Raw genomic sequence first — 16,446 nt, forward strand, 5'->3', positions numbered from 1 at the left:
AGTACACTTTCAGGATAGTTGAAATGTATTTAAAAATTATTTGCCAACTTCTTGTGCAAATGAAGCTGATTTTAAACCTAGATAAATCTGTTTTTATGTTTTTAGATAGGAAAAACGTCAATTTAGAAAAGAAAGTCATCACCCTTGATAATAAAGCATGTTTTAAGTTAGTGGATATAACTAGGAATTTAGGACTTTCTATAGATTATGAATTAAATTTTAAAGCTCACATATCCAAAAAAGTAAAAGAAGGATTTGGTAAACTGATGTTGTTGAAACGTCTGAAACCTTTCATATAATAATTTTAAATACGTTTTACTGGTGATGTTATTTGCAGGACTTGATTATTGCAACTCCACTATGCTAGGCCTTCCAAAAACAACTATTCGGCCCCTGCAGGTACTTCAAAACGTTGCAGCGAGGATCCTAACGAATATAAGAGAAAAGGATCATATTACTCCAGTCCTGAGGTCTTTACATTGGCTGCCAGTTGAATATAGAATCAAGCATAAAACACTATGTATGTTTACAAGATTGTATACGGTGACAAAACAGACTAGTTGACCTCAATTATTAAACTACATGTACCTCAGCGAGACCTATGGTCAGCTAATAAAGGGCTGCTCTCAGTACCCACTGTTAGATCTGCTCATCTTAGTGAAGTCAGAGACCGGGCTATTTCAATCGCAGGGCAAAAACTCTGGAACAGTCTGCCACAAGAGCTTAGAGTACAAGACAATCTGAAGAGATTCAAAAAGGATTTAAAAACATGGTACTTTCAACAAGCATATAGAACCAATTCCAAAGAGGGTAACTGAGAAACAGGAGAACTGTAAAAGAGGGGAACATTCTTATTTTTATTCTTTTTACCTGCACTTATACTTTTACTCTGTTTTAATAAGTAGACATTTTTAGTTAGATGGTTTTTTATATTGAATTTTATTGTATTTTTTGCTCTATTTTTTTCTAACTTTTATGATGATTTTTTGATTTTATGTAAACCATAGAGATAGAAACATGTGTTCTGTGCAACGGTATATAAAAATTGCATAAATAAATAAAAATAATTTCCAGTACCATTGGTCAGACTGTGAATCAGAAAGAAAACTTTGAAAATGAAGACCAAAGAGCATTCTAAGAAAATTAAAGATGGTTATAGGCATGCACAAGATAGGAAAAGGCTACAAAATAATATCCAAGTGCTTGGATATCCCAGTGAGCACTGTTGGATCAATTGTCAAGAAATGGAAGATGTATCATACCACCCTAACACTGCCTAGACAAGGTCATCCCTCAAAACTCAGCATCAGAGCAACAAAGGAGACTTGTGAGGGAAGCCACAGAGAGGCCAATAATCACTTTGAAAGAGCTACAGAGTTCAGTGGCTGAGGCTGGAGTGGAGGTGCACCAGTCAGCCATATCCAAGAGCTCTGCATACAACTGCCTGCATGGGAGGATGGCTAGAAAGAAGCCATTACAGAAAAAAAACCTATCCAAACACATCTGGCGTTTGCCAGAAAGTATCAAAGTGACCCAGCTAAAATGTGGGATAAGGTTTTGTGGTATGATGAGACAAAAATGGAGTTTTTGGAAAAAATTCAAAAGTCTATGTGTGGCCATTCCTCAGCAAACACCATCCCAACAGTAAAGTAAGGGGGTGGCAGCATCATGCTGTGGGGATTCTTTTCCTCAGCGGGGTCTGGGCATCTTGTTAAAATTGAAGGATGGAGGGTGGTACAACATATAGGGAGTTACAAGACAACCTGCTTCAGTCTGCTAAAAAAAACTAAAACTTGGGAGAAAGTTCACCTTTCAGTAGGACAATGAGCCCAAGCACAAGGCCAAAGCAACACAGGAGAGGTTGAACAACAAAAAGGTGAATGTTTTACAATGGCCAAGTCTCTGTCCAGATCTCAATCCAATCGAGAATCTGTGGCCCTATTTGAAAATTGCAGTCCATAAGCGTCGTCCAACCAACCTGAACAACTTGGAGCAAATCTGTCGGTAAGAATGGGCAAAAATCACTCCCAAACAGTGTGCAAAGCTGGTAGAAACTTACTCCAACAGACTTTAAAGCTGTTATTGCAGGAAATGGTGGTTCTACCTAGTTTGAAGGAGTAGAATACAATGCAAGCAGCATTTTTCGGCTTTTAATTTTATTTTACAAAAAATGCAAAGAAATAATGAATTGTGACTTTGATAATTTATTTTAAGAACATACTAGTTTATAATAAACATACTGTGTGGAACAATCTGTGTGTCATTTGTAATCCACACAGCTTCTGACTTTTTAGGGGGTTGAATACTTTCTTGAGAAAGTATTCAACCCCCTAAGCCTATGTAATTGTTTTGTTTTTTTTTAATTTGTCAGCAGTATACTTTAGCACTTAAGTGGCCAATACTGTATATGTAGGATCAGTTTTTGGAATCTGAAGTTTGCAATTATAATATAAAACTGTTGTTCATATAGTAATACCAAAGTTCTTTCTAATATTTTTGCAGTAGTTTGCTTGCCTTTTTCTAATGAGCAGTGAAATTGTTTTCTTTACAAGCATGATTTAAAGGTCATTTTTCAAATTATTCATCTGCCGCTTTTGTCCTTCACAGATTCCAAATCCTCTTTTTGATCTGGCGGGAATAACATGTGGACATTTTCTGGTTCCTTTTTGGACTTTCTTTGGAGCAACTCTCATCGGGAAAGCAATAGTTAAGATGCACATCCAGGCATGTATGCTTTCAGAACTTCAGCCTTTGTGCAAAACACTCCCCAGATGTGTAGTACAGTGCAACTCAACCAGCCTTAAACTCCTCTCTACAGATTTATTGTCTTTGAAATTTGTTTGGACGGTAGGCTGGGGGGGGGGGGGGGAGAAACCCCTAAAACAATTATTTTGTTTAGAACACAGTGTGAATGAGGTGTGTATGTTGGTTTGAATACAGTGAAAATATTGCGAACACAGAATTTATGAAATAAAGATATTTAATCAATATGATGAGGTATCTGTATTGATAAATTAGTGAGCAGAACAGTAACATCCTCTTGTGATTTTTGAAAAATATAGAACACAGGGGAACCAAACTAGCTACAGCCTCATAAGTTTACCGCCTACACCACTCAAGAAATTATTGGTTAACCAAATTACACACCTAGGGTTCTCACCAGATGGAAAAAATGTCATAGTCGTAAAGAACGCTCCTTCTTTGGTAATGTATTAGTCGTTTTTACAGAGCGTACGGTAAAAATGGTCTTTGCCTACCTGGGCATATGCAAGATTAGAATGTTCCAAATCCTGTCTCTTGGGCTCCAGGCAGGGAGCATGCGTGCATCCTTAAGCAAAGACCTTGCTAATTCTGAGTAATATTGCTATTCTGAGGCCAGGCGTCGGCTTACGACATGCCATTTTCCAAAGTGTGTTGTGCTGCTTGTGTTCACTGAAGGTACATTATGATGAACCAGGAGATGTTCTTCACTTTTTGGGGGTCGAGCTTTCAGTTTGCTGCCTCTGAATGGCTATTTCAGTGGCTTCGGTAGTTTGCAGCTGTAATAGCCAGCTTTCAGAGTGCAGTGAGGCAGTAAATGGCATAGCTTCTTAGTTACTTCAACAGTAACATCGCCCAGCATCTCACCATAGATGAGACATTCTCAAATACTTTCCCTACCTTTCATACACACACTTTTGTCTGCCTGGCTCTTGTAACCCCAGCAAAAGTGTTTGTTGTGGTTACACAGTTTGTAATTAATATATTTGAAACAGTTTTTATGGGAGGCGTTGCAAATCCTCAAATCAGGGTTCATTATTTTTAGAGCAGAAAGATATTTTTGTTTGTAAGTGTATGAAACACTGTGACCAGATTCATGAAGGGAGTTTTCCTGTTCTGTGTTGATAGGAGACATCCTTTGTCAATTGGGCTACTATTATGTTCAGAGCCTATGTCATTGTTTTGTTTTTTTTAATTTGTCAGCAGTATACTTTAGCACTTAAGTGGCCAATACTATAGCGCACACACTTTTTAATAGTTTGTCTACTTTAAAGAGAAATATGGGTGCGTACACTGAACATGTGGTAACAGACCCAAAAGTGGATGAATTAGCCCAGGTTTGATACTTGTGAACAGTAGTGTTACTCATCAAGGCTTCAACTTTGGCTGCTGGAAAAAAAAAAATCCATCTAAAGTGGAGAGTTCAGCTCATGTTTACTTAGAAACATAGAAACTTGACGGCAGAAAAAGATTGTATGGCCTATTTAGTCTGCTCATCATCGCAATCAGTTCGGCTTTAAAATTCCCATCACTCCCTTAGAGATCCCCTGTGTTTATCCTATGCTCTCTTGAATTCAGATACTGTTTTTTTTGTCTTTACCACCTCCACTGGGAGGCCGTTCCATGCATCCAGCATCCTCTCTATAAAAAAATATTTCTTAAGATTACTTCTGAGTCTACCCCCTTTCACCCTGATCCCCTGACCCCTCGTTCTAGAGCATCCTTTCCATTGAACGAGGCTCACATCCGGTGCATGGAAACCCTTAGGGTGTACATTTTTATATCTTTAAAGTCTGTCCCCATATGCTTTAGAATGAAGCCCACTGGTCATTTTAGTAGCCACCCTCTGAACTGTCTTTAACTGGTTTATGTCCTTTTGTAAGTGTGGTCTCCAGAATTGTACACAGTTATTACAAATGAGGTCTCACAAGGGACCTATACAATGGTAATGTCACTTCCCTTTTTTGATGACTCCTCTTCCTATGCAGCCAAGCTTCTTTCTGGCTTTTTCCATCGTTTCATCCACCTGCTTAGCCACTTTAAGATCATCAGTTATAATCGCCCTCCGATCCCCTCTTCTTTTGTGCTTAGAAGAATTTCACCCATGGCGCTCCCATGGCTTTTTGTACAAGTCAACATTTTTTAGCATTAAATCTTAGCTGCCTGAACCTAGACCATTCCTTGATCTTTCGTCTGTCTTCCCGTTGCAGATTTTGGCCTCTTCAGACACTCCTGCAATGTTGCTCACAAAAATGTTGGAAAGAGGCACCCTGCTAGTAATGCCCCCCTTCTAGAAGTGAATGCCATTTGCCACCATCCGGTCAGTTTTCTGTAGGGGCCCATACCAAAGGTGCTCAATTTATTTATAAGTCACCTGTATGGAACTGTGTCAAAGGCCTTACTGAAATCAAGTGCAGTACATCTAATGCTCTCCCCTGATTCAACTCTCTGGTCACTCCATCTGAATCACCTGACAAGACCTACCCTCCTGTAAAATCATGCTGCCTCTGGTCTTGCAATCCATTGGATTCAAGAAACTGCACTGTCCTCTGGTTTAGCAACAATTTCCTTAACTTGCTCACTACATAGGTTAGACTAACAAGCTTGTAGCTCCCAGTTTCCTCCTTAATTTCCACTTTTATGAATAGGAATCACATCTGCTGGTCTCCAGTCCTATAGAACTATTCCCGATTCTAAAGAAGCATTGAAAAGGTCAGCCAGTAGAGCAGAGCTACAGTGTGCCTATGGCCAATATAGCCCCGGCCATAAGCGCAACTATCAAAGGGCATCATAGTGCAGCCACTGCAGAAGGAGCACTGTTCCGTGTTAGAGAATGCCTGGCTCCCTTTCACCACTCTCAGGCCAGTGGTGCTTCAGGAACAGGAGCAGTGCGGCCCTGCTGGAAGAAGCAGCATGGCCGGCGGGGCCTTGAGAGGAGGAGCAGTATGCAGCGAGGTTCACAAGAAGAAGCAGCATGGCAGGCAGGGCCTTGGGAGAAGAAGCAGGGCAACTTGCACCACTGAAAGGAGAGCAGGGTTGGCGTCCACTGCCCAAAGGAGTCACCTGTTGGCCAGGGGAGGGGGGGGGGGGTGAAGGAGGAGGAGGCATATGCTGCTGCTACCTTTGCTTGTAGAGAAGGGGAAAAGTGACAGATGGATTGTGAGTGTGTAACTAACAAATCTCCCATGCTAATCCAAAACAATTTCAGGGTGACTGGAATTCCCCAAGTATGGAAAGTTGGGAATTTCTTTAATGGGTTTTTAATAATCAGATGATGATCTTTTAATCAGCTCTTTTGAGATACCGTATTTTTCGCTCCATAAGAAGCACTTTTTTCCCCCCAAAAGTGTGGGGGGGGGGAAATGTATGTGCGTCTTATGGAGCGAATATAAAAAAAAAAATAAAAAAACCTAAAAATCTAACCCCCCCCCCCACCTTCCTGACTCCCCCAAGACCTGCCAAATTAATTTACTACAACCACCCACCCTTCTGACCCCCCCAAGACCTGCCAAAAGTCCCTGGTGGTCCAGCCGGGGTCCTGGAGCGATCTCCTGGGCTAGGGTCGTCGGCTGCCATAATCAAAATGGCTTCGAGGGCCCTTTGCCCTTACTATGTCACTGGGGCTGACCAATGGCCGCGGTAGCCCCTGTGACATGGTAAGGGCAAAGGGCAGTCTGTTGCCAGTAATCAAAATGACTTTGACGGCCCTTTGCCCTTACTATGTCACTGGGGCCGACCAATGGCCGCGGTAGCCCCTGTGACATAGTAAGGGCAAAGGGCCGTCGGCGCCATTTTGATTACTGGCAACCGACTGCCCTTTGCCCTTACTATGTCACAGGGGCTACCGCGGCCATTGGTCGGCCCCAGTGACATAGTAAGGGCAAAGGGCCATTTTGATTACTGGCAGCCGATGGCCCAAGCCCAGGAGATCACGCCTGGACCACCAGGGACTTTTGGCAGGCCTTGAGGGGGGTCAGGAGGGTGGGGGGTTGTTAATTTAAAGGGTTGGGATGGGTTTGTTTGTTTTTTTTGGGGGGGGGGGGTTCCCAGAGAAAAAAGTTTTCTGATCCGGGGAGTGGACAAAATGGCCCTCCCCAGACCCAAAAACAAAATGGGGAGAAAAAAAAAGTTATGCACTCCCCTAATTTGCTCCATAAGATGCACAGACGCCCGGGGACAGAGCCGGTTTAGCACAAAAAAAATTTTTTTTTTAAATTTTCCCCCTCTGAATCCTAGGTGCATCTTATGGTCAGGTGCGTCTTATGGAGTGAAAAATACAGTATTTATTTATTTTTTTTTGGTATGGTTTTACTATTGTTAATGGCTTATATTTTGTGATTGTACGGTTTGATGTTTTATGAAGACTGGCAATATTTCTGTTTTCCATTGTTCACTGCATACAGAATATGGTTTGTTGTGATTTCCAGTTCAGTTTGTCTGTACATTTCTATTTATATTTTATGGTCTCTCTATTCTATATTTTCTGTATATGTCTGTGTTCTGTATGTGTGATTGAAGTGAGAGATTCTGCTAATGTGTAGTTTCTGTGTAAGGATTTCTAGCAGCTTGGACTTAGATTCATCATTTTACTTTAAATTTTGCATGAATAGTGCCTGCGATTTAAAAAAAAAAAAAAAAAAAAAGGGGGTGTGGTTAGGGTAATCTTTGAGATACTGCAACGCATGCTATTTTACCGCATCGCATAGGTATTTTATTGCGACGAGCATTGCAAATATCACGGGTGTGATAAATTTATTTCCACATTTTAAGAGAAAGAGAGACTCTTTATAAGGCTCTCATATAAGTAAACTATACCACTGTAAGAGGGTCAACTAGTAACTCGGGGTGAGGTTTTGGTGGTGGTCTAGGGTTTGGGGGCAGTTTTACATGCACAGTCGGAGGTACGAGCAGCACAGTACACATCAGTGAAGATTTGATGTGATTTGGAGTGAGGAAAGGTACACAAAGATGAGATTTGTACAATGTGCTCTTGATCTAGCTTGATAGCACCTTCACTGATGTGTACTGTGCCGTTCATACCTCTGACTATGCGTGTAAAACTGCCCCCAAAACCTCACCTTGAGTTACTAGTTGACCCTCTTAGAGTGGTGTATAAAATGTTGACTAATATGTATGCCTCCCTAGAGGCTCTCACTTTCTCTCCACTTCCCCTCTTTTCCTCTTCCCCTATTCCCCTATTCCCTTCTTCCTCTCTTCCCCTCTCCCACCCAAAATGGGGTTTGCAATATTTAGCGCAAATCCCGGCTTGCTCAAATCGCACAGCATAACACCAGGAGTAAAGGTGTAGTTATTTCCAGCACAATAATGTGCATTACGCTATTGCACGCAATGTTAAACACGCCTCATTTTCATAAACTCCGCCAAACTCCTCCCTTTTGACTTAATTTTTCGAATTTGAATATGCATCTGCATTATTTATCGCATGTATTATGATGTTATCATGGGCATTAGGGCCCTAACACCCGCAATAAGGCCCTAATGTGATTTGATGAATGACCCCCTTGGTTTGTTCTGTTTTCCTAATACGGTAGGAAGGTGTTTTGGTGCCTGGTGTCACACTTTTGGGACCAAGGTCACACTTATGTCTACTTTTAGGTTATAATAGTAATGGTGGTGTTTTTTGTTTTGATTTTTTTACAACATTTAACAAAGTCTTCTAGCTCAGTGTATCCCCACTTTTTCAAGCTCAAGGCACACCTATATTAACACCATGGAGCAAGCAGTGCAGGTATGAAAAGGACTTGTATGGCCAAAAGAAGATCTAGGGAAACACAGAGAGCCTCGCCAATCTCCCACATTTTAAAACAAAGGGAGAGAGGGGACAGGAAGACACATTAACCTGACACAGTAGACCAGCTCCTATATACAAGTGCAGGAGAAAGGAGATATGGGCATGGTATGGACAGCCAGCTCGGTTAGTTACCTCAGCTGCCAGATGTGGCTGAAAGAGCTCCACTGCTGCTGCTTCCAACACTCAGCACTCAATGTTTTCTCTCCCCATCTCACGCAACCTGGTGATAGGTCAGAGGCTGGAAAGATTCTCTAAGAAAGAGGCACTGTGTGCAACATGTATGCTGCACAAAGCGCGGCCCAGATATCTGTGGCCTGCATGCCTCCTGGTAATTCCCACACTCTGAAGCTCATGCAGTAGCTAGGAAAGAGAGGCATGCTTGACTCTGCGTGTTCTCAGAAAGGAGCTTCTGCACATTTAAGAGACCCTGCTAGTGACCCTTTCCTTGTAAGGTGCTGAGTATCAGGTAGTGGAGACTTTTCCATGCACAGCTGATCATGTATGACGGCACACTGGTTGAGAAATACTGTTCTAGTTTGTATGTTGTACACAGGGTGAAGGCGCACCTCTTGAATTTCACCATAGGTGTCAAACTGCCTTTGCTGTGGCTCTGCAGTGGAGCTGCAAGAACGCCTATGTTCCCTTAATACCCTTGGCTGTATCCCATCCAGCCCCCCATCGCTTTTTGTACTTTAAGTTTAATTAGCTCCTCATGAACACACTTTTCTGAAAACTGATTGAGGTTTACCTCACTTCCAATCTTTTCTATGTTTTATGTGGTCTTGTTCCAGGCCCTTCCACAGTGAACATGGAATTTAAAATATTTAAGCAATTTTGCTTTTTTTCTTAGCAGCCTCTACATATTCCTCCTCTGAATCTCACGATGCCACTTTTGCACTTCCTCCTATCTCTAACATGTCTTTTAAAAAAAAAAAAAAGTCTTGTCCCCCTCCCTTTCATTTCTTACTGTATTTGCTTTCTTTTCTTCCATTTTAATGTTTGCATTCCTGACTACTTTTCCAGATATTGTCACCTGTCTCTTTCTGTGATCTCTTGTAGTTGATGAATGCTAACCTTTTTTTTTTCCCTTACCTTTTCAGCTACTTTTTATAATAAACCACAGTGGCCTCTTTTTTTTTTTTTTCTCTCTCTCTTTATTTACTTTCCTAAAAAAAAAGTTAGCTGGCCTTATTATTTCTCCTTTTAATTTTGCCCACTGCTCTTCTACTTTCCCTATATTTTCTCATTCAGCTAATGATGCCTTGAGGGACTCCCCCATTTTAACAAAGCTAGTTTTCATGAAGTCTAGGACCCTCGCCTTTGAATTGAACCTTCATCCACACATTAGTACTGACCTACACCACCCGGTGATCACTGGATCCCAGATGATTGTCCCCTACACCATCAGAAACGGTCTCCCCCCTGGTAAATAGCAGGTCGAATATCGCCCCCTCCTGTGTGGCTTCCTTTACCGGTTAACAGAACAGTTCACCCTGCAGAGGATACAGGGTCTCCCTGCTTCTAGAAGATGCTGCAGCCCGGATGTCCCAGTCAGGGTCCAACAGATTGAAATTCCCTAGCAATTGAGCAACCCTTTTCATAGCCTGGATCTGAATTGACTGAACAGCATTTGAGTTGCCACTATTATTTATTTATTTAATTTTCTATACCGACATTCGATCTGAGATCACATTGGTTTACATTCAGGTATTGTAGGTATTAAGGAGTTTCCTTGAGAAATTTAAATATCAATTGGTGAAAAGGTTTGTAGGCATCTACATTATAAAAGAGAATGAACATAGACTGTAAATGTAATGTCTTGTGGACGGTACCTCTTCTCGTTAGAGTGTTACCTCTAAGATGTGATCATGAGATGAGCAAATTTAACTTGTGTGATTGTCATATTGTACTACTGGTGCTATTGGATTTCCCAAAACTCTAATACTAGTTTGCTTATTTAGATTATAGAATTTGACTATAAATCCTTCCCATTTTAAATGCAATGAAACTTTCTCAGACAGATGATGAAATGCTAAGAGAAATCAGGGAAGCAAACCAATTTGGCAGTGCAATAATAATGGGAGATTTCAATTACCACATAGTACAAGAAGTGCAGGTAAATTGACAATCCTGACAAAGGACTCAAAACGGACTTCCAAAAGTGAAATGGGTTTTTATTAATTCATTAGGCAGCTCCACTGATTTAAATCACAAGTAGCTTTACGGTGTCCCCCGACACGGTCCCGTGTTTCGCCTAGGGCTGCATCGGGAGGGCTCGCCAGCAGGAATTCACATATGAAATACTGAAATTAAATCAATCACAAGTCAGGATGCTATATAGGACTTACAACCGAAAAAGAAATACAAACAGGTTTAAACACCACTCTTACCTGACAGCTGATGTGCTTGGTTTTGACAGGGAGCGCGCTTACTCTGAACGCTGTCAGGTATTTAAAGAATGGCAATGGCGCCAAGGCTACAGGTGAACCAATGACGTGGGTATGATAGCCACGTTCATTGGTTCCCGTTCCTGTAGCTCGCCATAGCAGCATTGTGTGCGACCAAGCTTAACTGTGAGAGATCTAAGTAAATAGGAACCATTCTATCTCCCGATTAAGTCCCTTCGGAGTGACTGAGTCTAAAGTGAAAATCCACCTCTGTTCAATGCGGCCGAGCTGTTCAGCATAACAGCCACCGCGAGCAGGTCGTGGAAACACCTCAATGACACTGAATTTAAGGTCTGAGAGATTGTGACATTTTTTTACCCAATGGTCTACCAATGGTTCATTTTCTCTGGAGTGCCTGATGTTCGAGCAATGCTCTATAATATGTGTTTTGACCATTCTTGTGGTTTTTCCAACATATACTAATGGGCACGGGCAGGTGATCACATAAATGACCCCAGAGGTGGTACAGTCTGAGTATGAACGGAGATAAAAAACTCTTTTGGAGACCGGGTGGGTAAAAGAAGTGGCGGATGCTGTATAGGAGCACACCGTGCAATGGCCACAGGGATGGTGTCCCAGTATGTTAGATGGATTCTGTCGCTGTACAAGATCCGCGTGTACAAGTTTGTCTCGCAGATTCTTGCCTCTACGATAACCCAACACCCCATTACGCCAGTGTTCTATACGGTTCCTAAGCTTCATAAGGACCCTCAACACCCCCCTGGACGTCCCATTGTGGCTGGCATCGGCTCTCTATTGGAACCCCTGTCCCAATTTGTGGACCTTTTTTTAAGGCCATTTGTACCTCGAATCCGTTCATATATTAGGGACTCGGCACATTTCATTACTCTTTTACACTCTATTCAGTTCCCAACTGAACCGTTCCTTCTAGTCACTCTAGATATTATTTCCCTGTATACTAATATTCCCCAACCCGCTGCTCTTAGAGTCATTGAAACAGTTTTAAATACTCGTACGGATCCTCAGAGAGTGCCCACTTCATTGTTAGTCACGTTGGCAACTTTAGCTCTCACACAAAATTACTTCAGATTTCATGACACTTTTTATTTACAGGTGAAAGGCACGGCGATGGGGGCCACCATGGCCCCCAGTCTTGCCTGCCTTTTTGTGGCAGAGTTCGAAGACTGGTTCGTATATACTTCAGAGGGCTTTCAACATATTGTAACCTGGTTACGATACATAGATGATGTTTTTCTGGTTTGGCGAGGTACTGAGATACAATTGTTCATGTTTATGGACTGGCTTAACTCTCGTGATTCTAATTTACAATTTAATTTTTGCTGGCACCAATCTCAGATTGCTTTTTTAGACATCACGGTTTCAGTCCATAATGATCAATTCCAGACCACAATTCATCGTAAAGACACAGATAGAAACACGTTATTAGCTTTCCAGAGCTGCCATCCGAGTACCCTAAGAAGTAACATCCCAACGGGGCAATTCTTTAGACTGCGCAGGCTGTGTACCACTCGAAAAGAATTTATAGATCAAGCTGAAATCATGTCAGCACGTTTTCTATCTCGAGGGTATCCCAGGCGGGTGGTAAGACAAGCCATGAAACGTGCATTATTCACTAACCGAGATCTGCTGTTTCTTCCTGCCTCCCGTTCTGACACCCCGGTCATTAACTGCATCCTGCCCTTCTCTACCTTAAGCAGACAAATTACCACCATGATTCGCAGACACTGGCGTGCACTGTCCATGGAGATGGTGTTTCCTGGTCCCCTACGGTTTACATATCGTAGAGGCAAGAATCTGCGAGACAAACTTGTACACGCGGATCTTGTACAGCGACAGAATCCATCTAACATACTGGGACACCATCCCTGTGGCCATTGCACGGTGTGCTCCTATACAGCATCCGCCACTTCTTTTACCCACCCGGTCTCCAAAAGAGTTTTTTATCTCCGTTCATACTCAGACTGTACCACCTCTGGGGTCATTTATGTGATCACCTGCCCGTGCCCATTAGTATATGTTGGAAAAACCACAAGAATGGTCAAAACACGTATTATAGAGCATTGCTCGAACATCAGGCACTCCAGAGAAAATGAACCATTGGTAGACCATTGGGTAAAAAAATGTCACAATCTCTCAGACCTTAAATTCAGTGTCATTGAGGTGTTTCCACGACCTGCTCGCGGTGGCTGTTATGCTGAACAGCTCGGCCGCATTGAACAGAGGTGGATTTTCACTTTAGACTCAGTCACTCCGAAGGGACTTAATCGGGAGATAGAATGGTTCCTATTTACTTAGATCTCTCACAGTTAAGCTTGGTCGCACACAATGCTGCTATGGCGAGCTACAGGAACGGGAACCAATGAACGTGGCTATCATACCCACGTCATTGGTTCACCTGTAGCCTTGGCGCCATTGCCATTCTTTAAATACCTGACAGCGTTCAGAGTAAGCGCGCTCCCTGTCAAAACCAAGCACATCAGCTGTCAGGTAAGAGTGGTGTTTAAACCTGTTTGTATTTCTTTTTCGGTTGTAAGTCCTATATAGCATCCTGACTTGTGATTGATTTAATTTCAGTATTTCATATGTGAATTCCTGCTGGCGAGCCCTCCCGATGCAGCCCTAGGCGAAACACGGGACCGTGTCGGGGGACGCCGTAAAGCTACTTGCGATTTAAATCAGTGGAGCTGCCTAATGAATTAATAAAAACCCATTTCACTTTTGGAAGTCCGTTTTGAGTCCTTTGTCAGGATTGTCAATTTACCTGCACTTCTTGTACTATGTGATATTGCCTCAAAGTGCAGTTTGCTCTAGCATGTACTTTTGGTCCTAGATTTCAATTACCCCAATATTGACTGGGTAAATGTAACATCAGGACTTGCTAGAGACATAAAGTTCCTGGATGTAATAAATGACTGCTTCATGGAGCAATTGGTTCAGGAACCAACAAGAGAGGGAAATATTTTAGATTTAATTCTTAGTGGAACGCAGGATTTGGTGAGAGAGGTAATGGTGGTGGGGCCACTTGGCAACAGTGATCATAACATGATCAAATTTAAACTAATAACTGGAAGGGGGACAATAAGTAAATCTGCAGCTCTAACACTAAACTTTCAAAAGGGAAACTTTGATAAAATGAGGAAAATAGTTAGAAAAAAACTGAAAGGTGCAACTGCAAAGGTTAAGTGTTCAACAGGTATGGACATTGTTTAAAAATACAGTCCTAGAGGCGCAGTCCATATGTATTCCACACATTAAGAAAGGTGGAAAGAAGCCAAACGATTACAGTCATGGTTAAAAGGTGAGGTGAAAGAGGCTATTTTAGCCAAAAAAAAATCCTTCAAAAATTGGAAGAAGGATCCATCTGAAGAAAATAGGATAAAACATAAGCATTGTCAAGTTAAGTGTAAAACATTGATAAGACAGGCGAAGAGAGAATTTGAAATGAAGTTGGCCATAGAGGCAAAAACTCATAATAAAAACTTTTTAAAATATATTTAAAGCAAGAAACTTGTGAGGGAGTCAGTTGGACCATTAGATGACCGAGGGGTTAAAGGGGCTCTTAGGGAAGATAAGGCCATTGCAGAAAGATTAAATGAATTATTTGCTTCCGTGTTTACTAATGCGGATGTTGGGGAGATACCAGTTCTGGAGATGGTTTTCAGGGGTGATGAGTCAGACGAACTGAATGAAATCACTGTGAACCTGGAAGATGTAGTAGGCCAGATTGACAAACTAAAGAGTAGCAAATCACCTGGACCGGATAGTATGCATCCTAGGGTACTGAAGGAACTCAAATGAAATTTCTGATCTATTAGTTAAAATTTGTAACCTATCATTAAAATCATCCATTGTACCTGAAGACTGCAGGGTGGCCAATGTAACCCCAATATTTAAAAAAGGCTCCAGGGGCGATCCGGCTTCAGTGCCGGGAAAAATAGTGGAAACTATTCTCACCATCAAAATCGTAGAGCATATAGAAAGACATGGTTTAATGGAACCCAGTCAACATGGATTTACCCAAGGGAAGTCTTGCCTAACAAATCTGCTTCATGTTTTTTGAAGGGGTTAATAAACATGTGGATAAAGGTGAACCAGTAGATGTAGTGTATTTGGATTTTCATAAGGCGTTTGACAAAGTTCCTCATGAGAGGCTTCTACGAAAACTAAAAAGTCATGGGATAGGAGGCGATGTCCTTTCGTGGATTACAAACTGGTTAAAATACAGGAAACAGAGAGTAGGATTAAATGGTCAATTTTCTCAGTGGAAAAGGGTAAACAATGGAGTGCCTCAGGGATCTGTAATTGGACCGGTGCTTTTTAATATATAAATGATCTGGAAAAGAATACGACGGGTGAGGTTATCAAATTAGCGGATGACACAAAATTATTCAGAGTAGTTAAATCACAATCGGACTGTGATATATTAAGGAGGATCTTACAAAACTGGAATATTGGGCAACCAAATGGCAGATTAAATTTAATGTGGACAAGTGCAAGGTGTTGCATATAGGGAAAAATAACCCTTGCTGTAGTTACACGATGTTAGGTTCCATATTAGGAGCTACCACCCAGGAAAAAGATCTAGGCATCATAGTGGATAATACTTTAAAATCGTCAGCTCAGTGTGCTGCAGCAATCAAAAAAGCAAACAGAATGTTAGGAATTATTAGGAAGGGAATGGTTAATAAAACGGAAAATGTCATAATGCCTCTATATCGCTCCCTGGTGAGACCGCACCTTGAATACTGTGTACAATTCTGGTCGCCGCATCTCAAAAAAGATATAGTTGCGATGGAGAAGGTACAGAGAAGGGCAACCAAAATGATAAAGGGGATGGAACAGTTCCCCTATGAGGAAAGGCTGAAGAGGTTAGGACTGTTCAGCTTGGAGAAGAGACGGCTGAGGGGGGATATGATAGAGGTCTTTAAGATCATGAGAGGTCTTGAACAAGTAGATGTGACTCGGTTATTTACACTTTCGAATAATAGAAGGACTAGTGGGCATTCCATGAAGTTAGCAAGTAGCACATTTAAGACTAATCGGAGAAAATTCGTTTTCACTCAACGCACAATAAAGCTCTGGAATTTGTTGCCAGAGGATGTGGTTAGTGCAGTTAGTGTAGCTGGGTTCAAAAACAGTTTGGATAAGTTCTTGGAGGAGAAGTCCATTAATGGCTATTAATCAAGTTTACTTAGGGAATAGCCACTGCTATTAATTGCATCAGTAGCATGGGATCTTCTTAGTGTTTGGGTAATTGCCAGGTTCTTGTGGCTTGGTTTGGCCTCTGTTGGAAACAGGATGCTGGGCTTGATGGACCCTTGGTCTGACCCAGCATGGCAATTTCTTATGTTCTTATGCTGCTTTGAGTGGTTCAAGTACTGGTTTTAATGATAAGGAAAAGAAGGGTACCAGTAAGCAAACAAAAATCACTATAGTGCCTCATCT

General features: G+C 41.7%; 1 protein-coding gene across 2 annotated transcripts in view; it reads left to right on the forward strand.

Annotated features, from left to right (window-relative positions):
* VMP1 (vacuole membrane protein 1) overlaps positions 1 to 16,446 on the forward strand; it is a 188,373-nt gene that overhangs the window by 132,142 nt on the left and 39,785 nt on the right. For both annotated transcript variants that reach the window (XM_029611543.1, XM_029611542.1), the window contains one exon: positions 2,608 to 2,724. In XM_029611543.1, coding sequence (XP_029467403.1) covers positions 2,608 to 2,724 — 117 coding nt within the window. The remainder of the gene's footprint in view (positions 1 to 2,607; positions 2,725 to 16,446) is intronic.

The sequence above is a fragment of the Rhinatrema bivittatum genome, chromosome 8 (genome assembly GCF_901001135.1).
Source record: "Rhinatrema bivittatum chromosome 8, aRhiBiv1.1, whole genome shotgun sequence".
NCBI classification, from domain to species: domain Eukaryota; kingdom Metazoa; phylum Chordata; class Amphibia; order Gymnophiona; family Rhinatrematidae; genus Rhinatrema; species Rhinatrema bivittatum.